This window comes from Alligator mississippiensis, chromosome 1 (genome assembly GCF_030867095.1).
Source record: "Alligator mississippiensis isolate rAllMis1 chromosome 1, rAllMis1, whole genome shotgun sequence".
Classification (NCBI taxonomy): Eukaryota; Metazoa; Chordata; order Crocodylia; family Alligatoridae; genus Alligator; species Alligator mississippiensis.
In genome coordinates, this window is record NC_081824.1 from 10917775 (window position 1) to 10940827 (window position 23053).

The 23053-nt window shown below is 40.5% G+C and overlaps 1 protein-coding gene across 1 annotated transcript; it reads left to right on the plus strand.

The window, feature by feature from the left end:
• Positions 1 to 1672: 1672 nt before the first annotated feature.
• LOC102565377 (serotriflin) lies at positions 1673 to 17831 on the plus strand. The gene is made up of 8 exons (XM_019491341.2): positions 1673 to 1776; positions 6663 to 6724; positions 10364 to 10486; positions 11268 to 11355; positions 12113 to 12258; positions 13282 to 13376; positions 14432 to 14520; positions 15653 to 17831. The coding sequence occupies exons 1-8, from the start codon at positions 1770 to 1772 to the stop codon at positions 15781 to 15783; spliced, it is 741 nt and encodes a 246-aa protein (XP_019346886.1). The 5' UTR covers positions 1673 to 1769; the 3' UTR covers positions 15784 to 17831.
• The last annotated feature ends 5222 nt before the right edge of the window (positions 17832 to 23053 follow it).

Here is a 23053-nt window from a genome sequence, read left to right on the forward strand (position 1 = left end):
AGTCTACACATGTGGGGCATTTACTGTAACAGAAATTAGACTACTGTGCATTTAGCTAGTACCTGGAAATACAGGTACTAAATTTATTGTGAAATTATTACTGCACATTACCACACTCATAGATACTGCCTGGGAGCATATCTGTTTCCAGTCAGCCTAGGCAGGTTGATAAGTATGGTGATTTGATTCAGATTTGGCCTGAATTGGGGTCAGTGATTCAAGCTGTTGATTTGGATCACTGTCTCTGATTCAATTCACCCAAATCTGAATCTGAAGATTCAGTGAATCAGCAATTCAGACACAGGCATAGCTTTAAAAGTTTTTTTCTGCCTACCTTGAGGTATCAGCATGGCTCATGATTGCTGTGGTGCTGGGGTTCATGAAGTGTCCCACAGGAGCATGGGGGGGCTCTCCTGCATGCTTGGCAGTGAACCCAGAAGTGGATCAGCAGTATTTCTGGTCCCCTTCCAGGTCTGCCAGGGAGTGCATTGGGGGGCCCTCCCGTGCCACCCTGGCTTGGTGATCAACTGCAAGGGGAACCCAGGTGCCCCCTCAGACCCAGGAGGCACCAGTCACTGAGCCGGGAGTGCACCAGAAGTGCTTTGGTCCATTTCTGAGTTTGATGCCAAGCGCACCGGGGAGCCCCTCACACTCCTGTGGGACACTGCATCTGCCCCAGCATCACAGCGTTCAGAGCCCCTGCTACCTAGAGGTATGAAGAAAAAAACATTTAAAGACGCATCTACATCTGAATTGCTGAATCTGTCCAAATCTCAACAAATCGATTCAGAGGCTTCCAATTCATTTCAGAGAGATTAAATTCAGGGTCCTCTGATTTGATTTGGATTTGGAGATTCAGCCACAGAATCACACCAAATCTCCACCAAATTGAATCAGGGGCCAAAGCTTTGCACAGCCCTATTGATAAGCTGACCATATTTCCCTGATCTCAAACAGAAGATTGTACTTCCCCACTTCCCAACCCCCTGGACCTGAGGTCCAGTATCAGCTAAGCATACCACACTGCAGAACTCAGGGAGGGTTTTGGTGCAATCCCAGTTTTGGGGCAGTCCTGGCTTAAACAGGTGTCTTAGGTATCCCACTGAAAATAGGATAAGCATTTTAATAGGACACCTGGGTAGGTGTTTAAGTGGGACTTTCCTGGCAAAAATGGAATGTATGCTCATCCTATGAAGAGACCATATAATGTCCAGAAAATTCATATATAGAAACTTTCCAAGAAAAAGACAGGGTGATTCTTAGGGATTAATAGTTATGCTACTATGGTTTTGGCCAGCCCCCTATACCCTCACCTCTGCTGGCCAGTTACATTGATTTCACCTGTTGCAGATCAAGATAAGAGAAATTAAACCTTCAGGGTAATTCCATGTTTCACTTTTCTGTAAGAACACTTTGTGACTTGAGTTCATACAGTTCTTATTGAGCGTGGTATTAACTTATAATGAACAATACATTTCAAAAACACAACAGTACAGATTACCTCTAAAGAAAAAGACATCTTGGCCCTTCCAAAATATGCAATGACAGGAAATACAAATTCAGCACAACCAACCTGATTTTGGAAGCATGCATGACAAACTAAGCACTCTAACCAGTCACAGTCAAAATGTTATAATACCTGGTTGTGACACTGAATCACCTGGTCAGACCAGGAAGCAGGTGAGCTATATATTGTGTTCCAGTAAAGAAATATACTCACTTCCACAAGCACCTGAACCGTGCAGAAGGTATCTCCTATATTCGTGGAAATGAAAGGTAATGCTTATATCTATTTTCTGCTTATTTATATATTGTGATTATTTGGTGGTCTTAAAATAAAGTCTGCTATTTTTGAACTGCCAGGATAATTACTACAATATACTGTCCTGATGGTGTTTTCGGAATGGAGTTAACATAGTAAAACAGCACATAGATAAGGGATAAAATAAGATACATATTGCAATTTAAATTTCCTTTTGCATCCTGTTGGTTTGAGCAGTATTCTGTTTAAGGAACCGAGTCTGTCTCCTTACCATATCTTTAAAAGTTTTTTCACTAGTTGGATATTACCTAGTACAGAGTATCTGCAAGTAAAATAAAGCCTGTGCAGTGATATACATTAACATTAAGAAAAATAAAAAATGAATTTGACTGCCATTTTGCAGATAAAAATAGAGCTTTACTATATCCATATGAGGGGATGCTATGCAAGGAGAAGGCAGGACTTTCCTCACTGTGGTCTTCCTCAGGAGATGTAGACATGCCTAAGTGTCTTTGGATCATGTATCTTGTCACCCAGAACTGGGATGCCAGTGGTGACTTTGCAGCTTTCATAAACCATAGACAAAAAGCACACTGATATGTTTTTATTAGAATATTTTAGAATGAATATTGCCACCACTTTGAAGGAGCATTCCCAGCCTTATTTGCACAATAGGGCTATTTTCAATTTCAGCCACTTCAGGTTATTTTCACATTATTCATACCATGTCATTTGTTTTGGATGCAAAAGTCAGGAGCATGTGAAAACGAGTTACTGCTGCTGCTTGGCTAGCTGCAAATATTGCTCTGTACCTGACAATATAAATGTTATTTTCAACAAAATACAAATGTATGCCTGCTTGATATATTTGCAGGCAGCTTAAAACTTACCAAAACATCAATTAATTTCCCAGGTCAAATCGAATGGGAAAAATCATTTTTAAAGTCGCTAAGTACCTCTCTTTAATCTATACTGGAAACAGAGATTACATTTTGAATGAGAAAGGAAACTCTCGGGTCTTGTTACACTTTAGGCTGTGAGCTGCACAAATGTTGATGGGAGTTAGTGCTAACTTGAGTTCTGGAGCAATCACACCGTTAGTCTAGAAATGGTCTGTGCAGTCCCCCTCCTATACAGCTGTGATTTGCCACTAGAGGCCTGGTGAGCAGGGGCAGGACTAGGGGTTGGAGCTGTGAGTTTGCACTGTAGGGCTGGTGAGCCATGGCAGGCTACTATGTCTGCTCTGGGGGTGGGGGTGTGAGAGCTCCTGAAATACTGGACAGTTTCAGCAAGGTGGCATATCTTTTGGGAGTGGCTACATCTTCATGGAACAGGAGCTGGGTAGTGCAGATCAGAGATAATCTTGCCCTGGAGTGGCGTAATTTTGACCTCGATAATGAGTATTAAAATCACTTTAAGGTGTTATTGTATGGACAACCCAGGAGGTAAGAGCTCCAGGAGCTGCCCAAAATTACTGTGTAACACTTCCCTTAGTAAAAGTCTATATGAGTAGTAAGCTCATATAAGTAAAATATAAAATATATATTTGCATTACTAGAAAAAAAAAAAAAAGTACCTAGAGATCAGCATTGGGCAAAGGAATAGTAATATATATAAGAACTTCGGGCCAAATACTTAGGTAGTACAAGTCAGTATAGTTGCATTGACTTCAATGGAGCTTCACCTGTTCAAACTAGTTGAATACATAGTTCACTGTAAGGAAGCCATGCATTGGGAAAAGACACAACTGCTAGCTACACTGCATGAACATATCTGTGTCTGAATTTTGTCTCTGCAGAAGACTCTTGAGTCTTTCTTTGCAAAAAAAAAAAAAAGGAAGAAGAAGAAAAGGCTAAACCATTTACTCATTGGGTTGTCAAGTTTCTTAACAGTTCCCATACCTGCCTGGTATAGTAAATGGCAGAAAGCATTTTATGTACCCTAAGAGTCAAACAGGCAGGAATTATGATGGCAGGACACTGAATAGACCTAATCTTTAGCCAATTCTAATGCACATAGCACCAGTTGGGTGTTGGAAATTACCAGTTGCGTTCAGTGATATATACACAGTGTTGTAAGGAGCATGGCTCTTGATTCACCAGCAACAAAAGTGTAGTCTCTTCTTCCCCTCTCTTGCCAATCAACCTGATTTCTTTGAAGATGACTTATGCAAACGCCTTTTCAGTGGGTAGCTATACAGAGTCACTGATGCATAATAAGCAAATGTCAGCAAACTCTACTACCACTTACCCAGGAATAAACTAAACTAAAATCAGTACCCTCCCCCTGTCCTTCAAAATCGAACATAAACCTAAGCTAATAATAGCTCTGTCTGGCATCATACCCTTAAGCTGTTTTATACCAGGGCTTGGGCAGATTGCCAACAGAACTGAATTCCAACCCAAGCATGTGCCAAAGGCAGTTAAACCACAGATACTGACAGCCAAAATCTATAAACTGTTGCAAAACACCATGACAATATGAGAGGATCCCCTGATATAACCAGGTCTGGGTCTCCCACAGATTTATATATATATATGTATATAAAATATCATTATTATTATATATAATATATATATATATATATATATATATATATATATATATATATATATATACACTGAATTAAGCACCCGTGGCATGTAAAAGCCAACTTTAATGTGTTCTAAGTGAACTTAACTTGCATTAACACAAAACTCTTGGTTCAGAGGTGATATCTTTGATTAGACCAATGAAAAAGGAGCATTTTTTTTTTTTCAGGCTTTTGGGGGCACACACCTTTGTTCAGGCTGAAGAGAAATCAAAGTGTGTAAAAGTCTTCTTATATAGAAAGTAAACTCCATTTTGCACAGGGGAAGTTGAGGCTGGACCAACACAGCTACAAAATAGGGTGGCCATCATAGAGGACAGTCCAGTTGTCCTATGTCCTCTATTGATACATAACCAGGCACTTTTATGTCGTCTATTTTTGTCTTTCAAGAGAAAAATAGAGGACATAAAGGCATTGGTTTTCGAATCAATAGAGGACAGAGGACAGAGTAGCAGAAAACCAGAATCTTCTCTCTGATGGCCACCCCACAGCAAAATAGATTCCTAACTCGCATTGACAGAACTGAGTACAGCTCAAATGTGCAACAGGACATTTTTTGCAAAATTGTGCATCATGTATAGCATTGTGACCCCAGATCTAGGTCCCCTTCAGCCTGAGAGAATTGTAATTCACATTTTCCCAGTTCCTAGAAGAGTAGGTACCTTTTAGCCCATAGCCATTAAGCTGTACCCCAGCCAGGGTGGGGTTCCCACACACCTCCTTTTACATAATGGGCTTCTGTTCAGCAGATAGCATGGCCCTGCATGCTAGATCAAATGCACAGGTTGGTGTGGGGCTCATCTGTTTAAACAGGGTGTTGTAGGGCCTGACCAAAGCCAGACCAAAACTTTGCAGGACCACACCAAAATTAGCAGGGTCAGAGTAGTGTGCACATAGCCAGCAAGCCGTGATGCAGGCCCAAACCAGGTGCACAGGGCTAGACAAAGGCAGTCCTGGTCCAATCCAGATGTGCAGGGCCAAGCAGGGTTGCTGTGGGACCCAACCTATCCAAGCCTCTGAAGGTGGGCAGAGGCTGTGTAGAGCTTGATCCCAGTATGGAGGGCAATCACAGGGCTAGATTCTGGGGCAAGGGGCCTGATCCAGCCAATGGACTGCCCCTGCACAACTCATCTGGCCCACAGGCCCAAAAGATTTAGCACCACTATGATCAGCCACCAACACATTTAATATAATTGAGAGTGGAGGAACGGAAAATGAGAATGTTCCTTCCTAAGTATGCTCCTGGGAGCATTCTTGCTCATGACTACCCAATCTCTGGCAAAGCATAATTCTTAATTTCCCCTTACATGCAAATTTCTACCACTCTTCTTTCAGTTATAAATTGAACAAAAACTAAGAGCAAAATCCAAACTACTTTTGCACTGGCTGCAAACACAGAAGCCCAGCATCAGCAGCAGAAAGTCTGCTGGGAAGGCAGCTGTGATAGAGCACCATGACTTCAGCTTTCTCTGCATGTGGGGATGGATGTAATGGGGTAGTACAGGCCAATAAGTGGGCTGGAAGCTGGGGTGGCAAAGGTGAGCCCTGGCTGTGCTGGTTCAGTTCATGCCTTCATCAGTTTTCTTCATCAGAAAGTTCTTATGGATAAACAGAAGTGACAATTGTCGGCTCATAATGAAAGCTGCAAGACATAGTGGCAGTAGTAAGATCACTATGGACCTACTAAAATTGTGATTTTTGCGGATTTTGCAGAAATCACGAAATCCAGCAATGACTGCAAAATCTACAAGGGGAAAAAAAAAACCTTACTTAAAATAAAATGCTGGTCCCAAGAGTGGTGGGAGCCATCTGATGAACAGCCATCATAACCAATTCACAGCGAGAGGTGGAGCCACTGGATCTCTGCACCCAGTCAGAGTCATGGGGGGAGTCGTGCTGCGATCAACCCAGAAAAACTGTGGCCCCATGATTTCCATGCATAATCAGCCAGCTTCCTCCTACATTTGGGTAGACCCATAATGATAACTGTCTTCCCTCCAGGTAACATCCTCCAGAGGACTTCCTGTGTAAAAAGAAATCAGTGTCTAGATTTAATCCTCCCCACCCCACTGCAGAAAAAATACAATAGTGTAAGGCCATATACAGAGAACCATTGGACATTGTTTGTAGTAGCAGAAATATTTTTTTATAAATGAGGGTTTTTTTTCCTCTTACATCAAAAACTGGGGAAACTTTCTACCTACCTGCTTGAAAAAAAACATGGAAATATATGTTTATTATAATACATGTTTAAGTAAAGTAACGCTACCAATAGAATATGTAACTAAAGATACTGTTCTTCACTTTTAGGAATGATTCTGCTCACTACGTTCCTGTGCCTTACAGCTGTGCTGCAGGAATCTTCTGGAGTGGTAGGGCGTTATAGGGGTATACCTAGATTTACACAAAGAATGTTTAACTCAAAACATAACATTTCTTTTTGAGATGGAGTCATTTTTAAGTCTAATATTTAGGATTTTGCAAGTATATTTATTAATGTTCTTATTATAACAATGAGATAAAGCGAACAAAAATAATAAAATATAAACTAATAAGTAAAATACAATAAGACAGTAAAATCGAAGTATTATAAAATATATCATTAAACATATATACTACAAATTTAATAAAAACTAGGGGAAGGGGAGAGCCTGAAATATGCAACCAATGAACAAATATCCGTAAACATCTAAAGGATAGCAAACCACAAACAAATCAATTTATAAACTTTACAGACTATTCATATTGCCTCATATTTCTTCATATTGAGCCCAGTTATGTCTACTTGCACATGTAATTCTTCCATTAACACAACATACATAAGTTCTTTTAACTATTATGAGAATTAAGTTATACTGAAATTTTTCCATTTCCTTAAAATTACCCTTTTAGCCACGAAAAGTATTATAGCTAGCCATTTTTTTCTCAGGCACACCAATGGTAATGAATCCATAATCCTCAATATGCATAAATCTGGTGATGCTACCAAGCTATTTTTAAGTATTTTCAAAAGTGTGACACAGATGCTAAAACAGAAACTAGTAATCTTAGGACAAAAGAATAAAATATGACTAAGAGACCCAACCTGGCTTCTAGATCACCAGTCAAAGTCATCTAGCCTTGCTTTAAATAATCTTTGTGGCATCCAATAAAGCCAGTTAAGAGCTTGTTCTTAAAAAAATCTTAAATGCAATAAATTAGATGTTTTCCAAAGTGATTTCCAAAACCTATCCCATTGCTCAACTGTTAATATAGTAGATTCCACTTCATAGAATCAGTGGTCAATAGCCAGTTATAGAATCTTTATAGCATCTCTAGAGAATCACTGACTAGCCCGTTATGTTGATGTTTATTGGACTCAGTTTTTAAACTTAATTTTAATTGTCTATAATCATGAACTCATAAAATATTAACCTGAGCTCTAGCATTCAGTTCAAATGAAACCATTGTTCCTTGCACTTGCCCTGGCAATATCCAATTCCTCTTGTTGATGTTGCTTAATTCTACCATGTCTATATAACATTTTTGGTATGGTTGCAACTATAGTCCCTTGAAGTTTTTGTGTTTGAGATCTGCAGCACCTGTTAAATAGTTCATCTTGTTATACCGAGGGATCTACTGAAATCACAGTTTTGTGGATTTTGAAAAATTCAGCATTGCCCATGAAATCCATGAAATCTCTCGGGGAAAAAAAACTTACTGAAAATAAAATCTTGGATCCCCAGAGGGAACTAGCAGCCCTCACCATATTGAGGCCTAGCTGCACAGCCCATGGGGGGAAGTGGGGTGGGGAGGATGCTCACAAGACAGGCAGCCCAAGATGACTGCTGCCCCTGCAGCTCACGGCTGACTAGCTGCAAGGGCTGTTCATCATACAGCCCCACCCCACTCCACCAATCACCAGTGAGGGATAGAGCCACATGATGGACAGACCTTTCAGCCAATCAGCAGTGAAGGGCAGGGCAGTATGATGGACAGTCTTTGCAGCCAATCAGCAACAAGGGGTGTGGACACCATAGGCCCTCAGCCAATTAAAGGTATGGGGGCGGGATAACATGTTCACCCAGTGAAAATGGCTTCTGGACCCACATTGCCCCCACAAAATTTCCTGGCAACCTCCTTGAGTTCAATAGGTTCAGTGGGTCCCTATAGTTAAAACAGAGCTTTCCAAGTGCAGTCCAGTGCTTTGGGGTGTGTTCCCTTCCACACTGGCTGCACACCAGTCTTTTTGCTCTCCCTCTCATTGGTTTTCTTTGCCAATGGTAAATTGCAACCTGCAAAGTAGCTTTTTTTGGCCACATTCCTTCATGTGTATTGCTTGGATGACCTCATTCAGTAAACTGCTGAAAAGACGAGGGCTATTTAATTTGGAAAGGGAAGACTGAAAGGGGTTTTGAAAACAGTCTTCAAATACCAGAAGAGCAATTGTAGAGAGAAAGGAGATGGACTATTCTCAGTGGCAATAGGAGACAGAACTCAAGCTGCAGAAGGGGAAATTTAGGCTGGAGATTAGGAGGAAATTCCTGATGATGAGCGCAGTCAAGCATTGGAACAGACTACCTAGAGAAGCCATTTAGCTGTTACAGTATCCGACCTTGGATAGGGGGCTGGATTAGATGACCTGGTGAGGTCCCTTCCAGCTTTACTTTCCTAGGATCCTATGTTTTAGTAATAATATAAATAATGAGAGAAATAACAAACACATTTATAGTGTGCCTTTCAAGGAAGACAAATTAGAAATATAGGCGGGGAAAAAAAAAAACATATCTGTGAGTTTTGATCAGTGATTCCCAGTTAGGATGCTATGGCAACCTGGGGTGCCATGAGACCCTCCAAAGGGTGCCATGAGTTGTCAAGAGATAAGCAGATAGCCACAGGCTGAGGCTTGTTCCTTCATGGCTGGTCCTCCACCCCCATTTCCCAGTCTATCTACAAGGAAGTAAGCACTGGGCATGTCTACATGAGACACTGCTGTGCAGTAGCATTAGTGGGCACTAACCATGTTGCGATGCAACTGTTCATTAGTAACAAGCTACTGTGCAGTAGCTCATAGCTACTGGCAATAGCTCACTGCAACTACGCTGTAGCATCTGAAAAAAAAAAAAAACATGCAGAAATGGTGCTGTGCTGTGAACAACAACTGCGCAATCCAACAACATGTAAGTTATCTTTTGAAATGGAGTGCCACTCAATTCACAAACATTATAGAGGCATCTCTTGAGTTCAAAAAGTGTAACAACAGCTGGCTTAGGTGGTAAGGATTTGTATAAACACAGGATTATAATGAAAACATTTTTTGACCTTACCTTCAATATGCCAAAAAAAATCTCTAATAAACTATGTGTTTTGCCTGTATTTTCAGAGAAGTGAAAGGAGTCATCATAATTCATTAGAGCAAGAATTTCCAAAGAAGTGAAAGATACAATAAAGATTTCTTCATAGCTCTAAATAGAGGTTTAAAAATGACATTGCTACACATAGCACTATCTTTTTTGTGTGTTTCCAACTTTCCTGGTGCAAAGAGGTATCATAGTATCATAGTACTTAGGGTTGGAAGGGACCTAAGAAGATCATCAGGTTTGACCCCCTCCCCTGGGCAGGAATGGGTGCCGGGGTCATATCACCCCAGCCCATATCTGTCCAGCCTCCTCTTGAAGACCCCCAAGGTAGGAGAGACTTGTCTGTGACTGGGATTCTATAGTATATTGACAAAAACAGCAGTAATGATCAATATGAATGTAAATTCAGTGTAGTATTCTTCCCAAGACCTGGTGGCATAAGTCCACAATGGCTATAAGCAACAATAACAACAGCAACATTAATAATATACAGAAATGCACGCCGACAGACAGAAAATTCTAATAAAAATAAATCTAACATTTCATAAATTAATTATGTTTATAAAGCCACACGTGTGGATCATTTCCTTAGTTTCCTTGTAAAATATTTGAAAATCCTACCATCAAATACAAAAACAATGAGAATAATAATTGTATTTTCTTTCCATTTAGGAACTTGTGCCAGGTTATGATGCTCTCGCAACTACAAATGTACAACAGCAAACGTTGATTGTGAACAAACACAATACCCTCAGGAGACAAGTGAAGCCCTCTGCTAGCAACATGCTGAGGATGGTAAAATACATTTTGCTATGCAATTCATAAAAAAATGTAGAGCCTGTCAGTGACATTAGAAGACCTGCAACGTCACAGTATATCACTGTGCAAAAACACTCAATAGGCGTCCTTTCAAATGAAAGGAACCCTGTAAGGGTCAGGACAGAAATTACACATACACGGTTTAAGCATTCAGAAACTCGTTCAAATCTGTAACACAGCAGAAGTTCATTGGGCATAAACCCTTCATTGCTCATAAACCTCTTTCAAAATGGCCAAACCTGACTTAAGATAGACGTGGATGTAGTATCAGAATTAACTGATTTAAGCTAAATGGGTTCATTAAACTTCTGACGCAGATCCCATCCAGATTCAAGTTAACTCACAGTCCCCTGGCATCCCAGGATGCTTTTTACCTCCCCTGCAAGATCCCCCTTGCAGGGCAGAAGGGCTGGCCAAGACCCAAGCTGTCTGCTTCAGCAGAACAAGGAGCTGTGCTCTAGCACCCTATGGCTTCTGGCGTGGGCCACTGCAGGCATGTGGCTGCATTTCTGGAACCAAAAGTGAAGGTCTGTTCACTTCCTTATCAGTTCATTCTTTGCAGTTTACACTAATCTGCAAAGATTGAATCAACTCAGCCTCAGGCTTTTTGAGTGTTTGTACTTAGCCTTAATGAAAAAGAAGGAGCTTTGAAAAGGCCTTTTGTAAACACTGAAACTGTGATTTCCAAGTGTACATCCTCCAGTATGGATTTGTGGCAGTAAGTAACTGACTGGCTAATATTTTACCTTTCATTAAGGAATGGAATGCTGCAGCACAATCAAATGCTAAAAGATGGGCAGATGCATGTACTTTATTGCACAGTCCTACAAGTAAAAGAACAACTAGTAAGTAAAAGTATCAATATCAACTGACATGAACAATTTTTCTAACAATATAACCCTTTTCGCAGTTAGTGAGAAATCATTTATTACACCAAATGAATAGCATCTACTTTGCTGGAATATAATGGACTCATACATTTTGTGGTAAAAAATCACAATATTCAGTTAGGCTTCTTTTAGTGAGATAGGATTTCAGCATTAAACAATCACAAACAATAACAAGGACATGTCCATGGAATGTTTTTTGCACAGTCTGTGTCCATAATGGAGCTGGTCAAAATGTTTCAATTTTTGGGAAAAAGGAAAAAAAATATAGTCTTTATTCCTACTTCCATTTCTCCACCATGCCGCTTTCCCCTCCTCCTCCCTCCCTTCCCACCCCCCAGCAACTAAACAAGCATAATAATATAAAAAATACTAGAGGGGAAGGTTAGGCCCTTTTCACCTTCAGAGAAATTAGTACTGATTTATCAATCTCTGCAAGAAGGCCTATATTTATTGTATTGTTCATAAGCAAGACCAGGGTGAATGAGCACATACCTGAAGTCTTGGTTCAGTTTATGGAAGAACCAGATTTCCTGGCGTGAGTATAAAACTCTTCCGACCAGAATGGACAATGATCCAGGATACAAAGTCATAGAGCATATCTATTTTAAGGGTCTGGTTTCTCTGAACAAAGGGTTTTTTCAAATGCATGTTTCTTGCTCTTTTTCATGCCATTTTCTCCAGGGTTTTTGAATGGTTTTCCTTTCATTTTCAGCTACAGCCTGTGGTGAAAATCTCTACATGTCAACTGCCCCATGTGGATGGTCAGATGTCATTCAGGCCTGGTATAATGAAACAAAAAACTTTAAGTATGGCAGTGGGCCAAATAGACCAGGAGCAATGATAGGCCATTATACTCAGGTAGGAGACATATAACTTAGTACAACCTGATCTTTACTCATACAGCTGTACAATGTCACTAAGGCAGTTGGGGGCAAAATGTGGCCTGGGGGCCAGATGCGGCCCACTTCTCCATTCTATCTGGCCCACGGGGCCACTAAAAAATTTAGAAAAGTAATATTTATCTGCCCCTGGCTGCCTGTCATGTGGCCCTCAATCGTTTGTCAAAACTCAGTAAGCGCCCCCTGCCCGAAATAATTGCCCGCCCCTGCACTAAGGGCTCCAGCTCATCATTGGCATTGATTCTTCCACTAGGCGCTCCAGCGTCTAAAAGTTAAGCACCTTGCTTCAGGTGGGTGATCACAATTGACAGGGTCATTTAGACAAGTTAGGGTGCTTGTATGCGTTAATTTTTTTTTGTGTGGTTGGTTCCCTAAAAGCATTCTACAACTGGGACATAAAACACGTGCACAGCTACAGAGCACTTTTAAAATAGCTGATGGTGCAAAAAATTAAGCCTCGTGAAATCAGCTCTTAGCTGAAGGCATTATAGAACAGAGCATCAAGGTTTAAATGTTAACATCTTTGTGGGGCTGGGCAGGTGCTCACACCCATGGACATTGATTCTGACCATCCTCACAGGAGATAACATTTTACTTTGTGGTTCCTTCATCTTGTTCAACAACTTGAGCAAATTTTTAGAAAAACATCCAGGGTTGATTTAAAGTATCCACACAATAACGAATCTGTTTTGCTATTTGTTGAGTTTCACTTCTGTTACCTTCTGTATGTCTTTCTACAAAATGGGGTGTATAACAGCATATATTTTTTTCTGGTTTCTTACCTACTTGATGTGACATATTTTCCTATATTCCATAATAAAAAACAAAACAAAACATGCCCATAACTTGGCTTCCTATTAACGCTTTAATATATATATATATATATATATATATATATTTATATATATATATATATATATATATATAAAATCGCTATAAGCCCGTATCGTATTCTATCATCAACTTGTTTTTATACCTCCAGGTGGTTTGGTATAAATCTTACCAGATTGGATGTGCAGTGGCTTTCTGTCCTCAGAAAAAATTCAAGTACTATTACGTTTGCCACTACTGCCCTGCGTACGTATTATCTATGTATTTAATTGATGGTTGGCATGCCTTATTGTTTTCATTTATCTGTATGACCCAGGAATCGTTCAATAATACCTTGCATCAGAACATCTAAGTGCAATTATAGTTAGAGGAGCAATTATGAAATAATATGTGAAAATACACATAGAATCATAGAGTAATAAAAAAAATGGATTGTAAGGGACCCCGACAAATCATCTAGCTCACTGATTCTCAACCAGGGTGGCACAGCCTTGACATCCTTTCAAGGGTGCTGCGGGGTGCCAGGCAATATTAGCACTGATAGTTGTGCGAACATAATTCACGTGATAAACCCAGAGATTTCAAATCAGAATCCATAACATCAAAACCAGTCTGCCCTGCTGTGGGCTTCCTATTAATCTTTCATAATCAAAAATAGTGAAAATGAAGAGCTTGCATTTTCAAAAGGGTGTCTCAAATCTAACATGAGCTGCTTTGAGTCTAAGATAGGGTATTCTTTTAGCCTAAAATTGTTGAGAACCACATACCTAGTCCAACACCCAGCTCCAGGCAGAACTGTCCCTGACTGAACCACCCGAATCATGCTTTTCTAACCTGAGAAAATCATTAAAACATCAGTAAGTTCACATCAGGTTTGCTTTACTTATAAATCTGAATATTTACTCTTCTTGCTTGGTTAAGGACAGAGTAGTTGCTCCCAGGAGTAAGCTCACATCTTACAAATGAAAGTTTGGAGTAAGTTTTCTCAGAGGACAGTTTTTCCTTGGCCTTCCTCTGAAGCAGTTGTTCCAAGCCAATATTTGAGGCCTTCTTACAGGAAGCATATACCTATGTACATGTATGAGATGGAGTCAGTAGTCTACAGTCAACAATAAATGTAATGGTTCATTCAAAGCAAACCACAGGTGTGGACACATGCCTTTTGTTAACTCAGATACTCATATTATGATATTTCAAAGGAGAAGTTTGATGTGTATAGCCAGAGTGCATGCAAATGAAAGAGAGTGGGTGTAAAAAAACAGTGATTTTATATTTTGTTCTTTTTAATTTTACCGTTTCAGAGGGAACATTGTAGGCTTAAGTAACAGACCTTACAAATCAGGACCACCATGTGGAGACTGCCCTAAAGCTTGTGACCAGGGACTATGCAGTAAGTTTTGAGAGTTCAATGTCTTATAGTGACAAAATTATTGCTTACTAGCAAAGTGTTTACTTCCCATGAATGGTGGTTAAGAGAAATTTGATGTAGCTATTGCCCTGTTCTCCCTCACGCTCCTCTGCATTGCTGCTGCACCCTAGGGTGCTGTGAGATCCTTCTAAGGGTGCTGTGGCATGCTGCACTGTTAGGTGGCCAAACACCTACACATAATTCACAAGATAAACCCAGAGATTTCAAATAGGGATCCGTAGTGTCAAACACATTCTAACCTCTTGTGGTCTTCCTTAGTTCATTGCAAAGAAAGAATTGCTGTATTATTTTTCCATAGTCAAGGAAGCTAAGAGCTGGCGTTTTCCAAGAGGTTCCCTGAGTCTAAACAAGTTTAGAGCTTTTCTCTAGATTCACAGCAAGCCACTGAACTCTTAGACAGCCGAGTGCAATGAGTGTGTACAAACCCAGTGCAATAGGTCCCCATTTTTATTTTTGCCAGGAGTGCCTAAGATGCAGGAGTGAGTTTTGCCTCCTGCTCTACATGACAGGGTGCAAGGATGGGCAAAGACGTAAAAGAAGAACAAAAATCCCTCATGCCACCTTCTTCCCTTTCATAGTTTAGAATGGCCAGGTATCTCATAGGATCATAGGAAAGTAGGGCTAGAAAAGACATCATAAGGTCATGTAGTCCAACACCCTGTTCAAGGCAAGATCATCCCTGACTAAACCATTCTAGCCAAGTGTCTAATATAATGATCCTATAACAGAATGTATTACACTGGTAAATCTGGCTGGCTTATTTTTGGGATGAAGAGTCAAATGGGAAATGAAAGCACAACACTCTGGTCTTGGGTCATTCCAATAAGCCCTACCTCAACACCTTACTTCCCCATTTTGCAATGGCTTTTATTTAATAGGAGGCGGGAGGTCTTTCACTTAATTTGACAACAGCTTGTGAACTTACTGAATAATACTTCTGTATGCAATTAGACTTTGTGAACACTCTAGGGGGGAAATGAAATCATCCAGGGAAACTTGCAAAGAAGAAAATAGTTTAGGGTTGGTCTGTTTGTTTGTTTGTTTGTTTTTTTCATCTTAGTAATGTTTAATTTATTTTCTGTGTTATTTTCAGCCAATCCTTGCAAGCATGCAGATATGTACTCAAACTGTCCAGATCTGGTAAAGAAGCATGGATGTACTAAATATGATTTGACCAAGAAAAATTGTGTTGCTTCCTGCCAATGCACCACTGAAATCAAATAACCAGTTTGATTAATCTATTTAAGGAAATTCATCTGTAGATAACACTGTTTTTTACAAAGTTGAAGTCCATCTGCCAGGCTTTATGAATGCAGCCTTTCTGATTTTCACGGGATAACTCATATTAGTAAAGGCTAAGGATAGCGGCAGACAAAGTTCTTTGGGTAGATGTGTTATCTTTTATTAGACCAACTAAATATTTCAAAAAAAACATTCTTTGCAAGCTTCTTCAGGTATAGGGAAGGGCACTTGTGCCTAACAGATTGCAAAGAACATTTTTTTTCAACTATTTAGTTGGTCCAATTAACAAATATCACATCTACCCAAAGAACCTTGTCTGCTTACATTCTTAGACCAACATGGCTACAACCCACAGCCCTACAGCATAGAGGCCTTCACGTATATGTTCAAGCTTGATTAAATTGCTTTCTTGAAAAATTGTAGCATATATTTGTTCCTTGACTGAAAATTGGCATGTTGTGCACTATGCTTGCATAACATTTGGTGACTCAGATATTTCTTTTCTATCAATATCAACATTATCTTCTACCAAATCCAAATAGTTTTTAAAATGCTATATAAAGGACTGTCCTACAAAGATATATTTGTCTAGGTCTTGTCCCTCCTAATAATCCCATTGATTTCAGTAGTTGAGATACCACCATCTACATTCACATTGAAAATCAACTGTCTCCTCAAATAGTCCCAAATAGATGTCATTGGACTAATTCAAGGTGTAAAGATCTACTTAGTCGGCGTGTCTGCATGAGCTGTTTCTTCCAGTTGCCTAATTAGCTCCACAGTTAAAATCTCATTTATCCACGTGCAGTGCTATTAGACCACAGGAAACTAATTAATTTTGCAGCAAATAGTACTTGTAAGTACTAGTAAGTACAAATGCAGGTATTTACAAGTACTATCCCACTACAGAGTTCCACTTCCTTGGAGTCTCAGAACAGCAGAGATTTCCTATGCCTGAAGAAGGGTGTTTGCACCAAAAGCTTGCTAAGAATTTTTCTCTAACTACTCAGATGGTTTAATAAAAGATATAACATCTACTCAAATAACCTTGCCTGGCTACATCCTTTGACCAACACAGCTACAACCAAAAACCCAATCCCAATACAGAGTTATTTACTGTGCAGCAATGCACATGTAAACGCTGACCCAGGAGTAAATTGTTCCCAGTCAGCCCAGCCAGCAGGAGGCCACACTCCTGCCTATCGCCTAGCCACATGACTTGTCAGCTGCAGGAGCCTTGTGGTCCAGCCAGTTCCTCCGCTGCCCAACACAGCCACCTGCTGCCCAGGCCTCACCCCCTGTGCCACTGTGCCAGCCTGAGGTTGCCCCCTGGACTCTGGGCCACACTGCCAGCTGGAGCCTGTAGCTGACCCCCTATCCCCTGGCAACCTGGGGTTGACTTGTGGGTAGCTGTGGTCAAAGCCTGGAGCTGCTGCAGGCAGGGCAGAGCAGGACAGGAGCAGTCTGCATGTAAACTGCTCCACCCTGCTCGATTTCTTGCTGTCCTGAGCACATGTGTAGACACTGTGCCTGGAAGTAATTTACTGTAGAGCAATTTGTTCCACCATTTATTCAGTTGCGTTACTTGAACATGTAGATGTGCCTAGTGGGAAAAAAGTAGCAGAGCTGTTGCTACTAGCACTTTCCAGGAATAAATTCCGCCTCCCTTTTGCTTACATCCAGTGGATAGCTTATTCTGCAAATAGCACCACGTCCTCAGTGACCTAAGGTGTTCCATTGTAGCACATTGAAACCAATGGGTTTATTCATGGATGGGGATCCTCCTGATCATGAGAAAGTGTGACAATATCTGGCTTTCGGTAAAAGAAAAAAAACCTGTTAGAGAAGAGGGCTTGATGAATCTATTCATGTTGGTAACTAATACTAAAGAATGTAAGACTCATGGGACAGGGCCAAAATCAGGATTTTTTTTTTTTTTTTTTTAATGAGAAATGGTGAGCTATTATCTGAATTACTTTTCAAATATTTCCCATGTCTGTATTACTGATTAAACTATACGTTCAATGCTAGCCAGTTTGCTTTGGCTTTTATTCATAGTGATATGCCTAATCTATTTCCTCTCCAGCTTCCACAATGCATAAGCCCTTATCAGAATTCTTTGTCCTAGTAGCTTTTGTGCTGCAAGCAAGTGCTTGATCGCTATCCCTGAAGACACTGCAAAAAGCCTATGCCATATAGTTCTGTTTTGAAAAGGTGAATTTTTGTTTCTGATAGAAAAAGCCAAATAATGAAACACTCAGGTAGCCCGTACTACTTCAAGTGATTTAAAAAATTCAAAAGTAATGAAAGTAGTCTTCTTTCCCCATTCTCAAATTTAGTCAGGCACATACTTGGTTTCCTTTCAACTCCCTTGCACAGAGAATGAAATTTTTTAGAAATAATATACAGTATCTACTTCTCTGACCTGTGGGGAAAAGATGTTGTAATCTGTATTCAGTAAAGGGATTGGATAAATAGAAATCCATAGTTCCTATAGCATTCTTTCACTTTTAGGATTAGTTCAATTCACCCACATATGCCCTGTCTATCAGGGCACTTCAGCAAGGATAAGTCATCAGAGCATTTACATATACACTTAACTTGAAATATGTGCCTGTGTCTTTTTAGCTCTCTTAGGATTTATGCAAATGATAACAGATAAAGCACATGATTTAGGCCACATCCAGAGAGTTACCCTAGATACCAAAAATGGGACTCAAGTAAAAGTTAGACTCTTAATTTATTTATGTTCTAAAGGATCTGGAAAACTTCTTCTCAGTGGCCATAAACCTATAAACATCTAAATTCATTTGGTATCTACGTGCTGATCAGTAGAGCCATAGACATCTTAATTTAATACAGTCACTTTCATTTAAAGACACAGTTGGAGACAGAGAAGGCTGTGAGTCCTACCTTTGGCATAACAGCTTTCTAGGAAGTGGGAGGCTTAATTATTATGCCCTCCTCAGCCTTTTCTACTAATTATAGGCCATCTCTCCAATTGAGTAACCTCTGAGTAATCAAGACTGGATAGGCCATGAAGCCAGGAGGAATTCTAGCAAGGAGAAGCCTAAGTTCATGGTCTGGAACTTAGAGGACTCAGGTAGGAGAGAGACGACTTGGTCCTTCCATCCCAGGATTTTTTATGAGTTTTGCTTTAGAAAAACATTATATAGAAGATAAAAACTTCAGAGATCAGGGAGCAGAACTCAGCTTTAGCTCCACAAATGCTCTAAGCACTGCCTTTCAGTGTTTTGCTCCCCATTGCATGCGGTCCCTGTGGCCTACTGCCTTAAAGTCTTGGCTGCCCAGTGGCCCACTTTCCAGCGATGATGTGGAAGTTGCCTTTCCCTTCCAAGTCTAGTCTGCCTCTTTGACATCCCAGTGTTTAATACTTCAGAAGTTCTGAGTTCTTTATCAGGGCAAAAATCTGTAAAGTCAGCAGCTCCATGCTGTCTTTCTCGTCCCATCTGACCCATTCACTTGCATTAGGGGTTGGAAGTTAGAAGAGAGGCCTATAGGTACTGGGTTCTGGTACAGGCTAGGTCAAACTTCCTGTGGATACCAAGTATTCAGATTCCTCCCCACCCATCACTTTTCAATAATGTGGTAGTGGTTTTTAAGCTTATACACCATGCTGCCTAATGTATATATTGATTAGTCAATGTCTTGTTGGTTCTTAATTCAATATGATGATTTTTTTTTTTTTTTAAGTGAAACACCCACAACTCATTCCAAAGGCCATCATCTAGGTTAGATAATACAACTCAATGTAACTTATTACCAATTGCATTACATACCATATGCTTTTTGTGCATGTGCATGTGTGTGTAGGCAAACAGACCACACATAAATAAGTAGCACAGCCAACTTAACTACAGTTTTCTTTTTTGCATTTCTCAGGAATGATTCTTTGATGGCACACAACTTTGTAAAGTATTTATACAGGTGCAAAATATTTTAAATATTATTCTTATTTGTTTTTGTACCAAATATGCACAGGCACCTATGAAAGGCAGAAAGGAAAATCAACACATTTTTTTCTGACACTGCATAAATATGTATACAATAAAAAAGTTGCATTTAAAAAAAAAATATATGATAGCTATTCAGATATAATTTTGCAGTGTAAATAGGGCCAGATGTAATTTTGATGAGGGTTAACTGCTTCAGGTGAACTGAATTGTTTGTATACTAGGATGCTAAAATGTATTTGCAAGTGCATTTTAAAAATATATTTTTTTTAGTTTAGGCAGGATTGGTATGGTTTACATATCAGTAGTTATCTTAACGCTATTCCTATTTTGCTGGTTGAGGAGTTTCAAGCTGACTTTTGTGGCTTTTCAAGTCAAATTTTGAGATTGGAGATTTTCTGATTTTGTAGAAAACAGATGACAAGATGCCCTTGGTTGCATTGCTTTCATGATTCACTTATGTCAGGATTTATCAAGGTTTTATCTGGATCCCCAGGCTTTCTTTCAAAATGCAGGAGTAGCATAGTGTATCCACTGTCAATATTAAAAAAGAAATCTGCTCATTACTAAGGCTCAAATAAAAATATTTAGCATTAGAGTGATGCTGTAGCCATGATGGCCCAGGACTATATGTGAGAGGCAAGGATGTGTAGGGTTTGATATCTGCAGAGATGCAGGAGTCAGCCCACCTGTATGGGCCTTGTTACATACTACACTGTGAGCTGCTAAAATATTGATTGGCTTGGTGCTAGCTTGCCAAATTGAATGGCACATCTCTGGGAAGTGGCCACACCTTAATGAAACAGGAACTGGGTTATGCAGATGAAGAGATAATCCTGACCTGGAGTGAGCATTTCCCACTGACTGGTAAATCCCCTGCCTTGATACTTCTTTTAATAGAATGAGCAATTGCTTGCATTCTCTAAACAGGCTGGCGTCAGCACACAATGCAGCTTTTCATGTGCAGCATATGCTATGCAAGTGTTGACTTTAGCCCATCACCACCAATAAAGAACTTTATCTATCTGTCTGTCTGTCTGTCTATCCCATTCCCACATATCTGAGTACCACACGATCAGTAATCTCTTTATTTTTGAACTCTTTATTTTTGTACTCTAGGTGTTAGATCTGAAGAAGGAGGCACCAATCTCTCCAGCCTTTTACCTCGCAGGTTTGGGCACTTGTCCATGCAAAAGGAAAGCTAGATTCTTTCCTCCCCCACCCCTAAAACACACCTCATGTACAGCAAGTTTGAACCTCTGTTTCCCAGAAAAAATGCTCTAACCAAAAGGCCATGCCCATGTCTTGAAACTGTCCCACTGGACAACCCAGAGAAGGACATGTAACGGAGAGTAAATTTGCCTAATGCTATTTCTCCAATGGCTATTCAATGCAGAGTGTAGTGAGACAACATCAAGAGGAGTTCTGGACAGGGTCTGTGTCAACACCTTGCTCATGGCCTGGGAAGCAGAAGAGTCAAGTTCAAATTCCTTCTGAATCAGAGGAGCTTAGAACCTGGTTCTCGTGATTGAGTTAAAAGGAAGGACAGAAGGGCTTTTTTCCTCTGTTTTACCTCTGACAGCTACAGGGCAATTTTATTTCACCAGAAGGAGAAGTAGAACCCAAAACTGTGCTCAACTGCCCAAAAGCTGCAGCTACTTTTGTGCCATTTCAACAAGTAAAGTGAAAAAGTATCCAGCCCTAGTTTTTGAATCTCAAATGGCCAGTGGGAGCAGTTATGTACCTGTGTACCCAGTTCAGCCAGTATGATAGCTTATCTGGGTGTGGACAATAGATGAATCCTTGGCAACTAAATAGGCTTGCTGGTGAAATATTAGCTGCCTGGGGAGTTTGATTAATTCTGGGAATGACGTGTGAGTTCTTAGAAGTGTTCCTTGTACTTGGGTGTCTAAATTGCATCTAAGTCTCATTTTGGACTCCTTTCTGAAACCTGCCCAAAGATACTCCAGTCCTAACAGAAGGGTAATGGGAGTTGGGATCCTCCTACCTCAATTAGTCCTCTGAAAATTTAATTTTACGTTCACTGTGGAGGTCATTATCGACATGAATAGCCTTCCTTGGGGAACCTCAAACTTGTAGCCAAAAGCGACCTATAAAACTGCACTCAAATACCATGTGCGCGTCTGCACCTCCCTGACACGGCCCTTTATATTGATGTTGCTTTGTGCAGGCACCTGCTGTGGGTTTTCCTGCTTTCTTAACTCCCAGGGCCAATCAGCAAAAGGATGCTGTTGACAAGCACAGTCCACCTCTCCCCCCTCATCCCATTCCCCCACTACCCCCCCGCCAACATAGGTGAAGCCAACTGCTGGCAACTTGCTGAAGATGATAAGATAATTGTGTTTGAAAATGTAGCCAGCCACTCATAAATGTTGTCATTGTTCCTAGGAGTTGGAGGGGCTGCACGTTTGCTGTGGTTTACCAAGTACCTGTAAATGAGTCCTCTGAATCTTTTCCTGGCTGAGGTAGAGATACCACAATGGCTTCTAAGCGATGATAAGGACAGAAAGACTTCATACTCAGGAGCAGCTTCACACAGCCCTGACAAATAGATAATAAAAGTGCTAGATGAAGGGAAGAGGTAGAGTGAAAGGTTGTGGAGGGCTCTCATCCCTGACACTGGCTGAGAATTGTCCAGCTAGCCTATTTCTGTCTTAGGCTGCTTTTCAACAGGGCTCTCCTTCCACTTGTCAGTCCTACTGTTGATAGTCAAAAGATCATAGGAATGTACAGTTTGAAGGGACCTCACAAAGTCATCCCGTTCAATCCCCTGGTTGAGGCAAAATTGTCCTTGACTAAACTATATCACCACCCCCATCAGGGTATGCAGCATGAAGCCCAGTGTCCATCCTTCTGTCCAGATGATAGCTTAATGCCAGGTGCACGTGTGTGATTTCTTATTTCATTAAGGCATAGAGTCCCATGGCTGCAAGGAAGGCTCAGTGCTAAACATAGCACTGCACTATATCCTGCAGCCCCAGGGACAAAAAAGGAACAAGTAAGTACAGTATCACAAGCAATATGAAAACAGTATGCAGTTTTTTTCAGGTTACAAATGGAAAGTCACACACCTTATTGCCAAGCTCATTGCAAAGACCAGGGACTCCTTGGGTCCTTCCATTCCCACAAGCTCCCTCTGCCTATTTCAGAGACTGCTTACACCCCTTCACCCTATTTCCCATACCTAAGACTGTCATTCCTCTTCTTCCTTCCCTCTTGTCCCCTGCTTCCCTGAACATCCATCCAGTTGTGTGTAG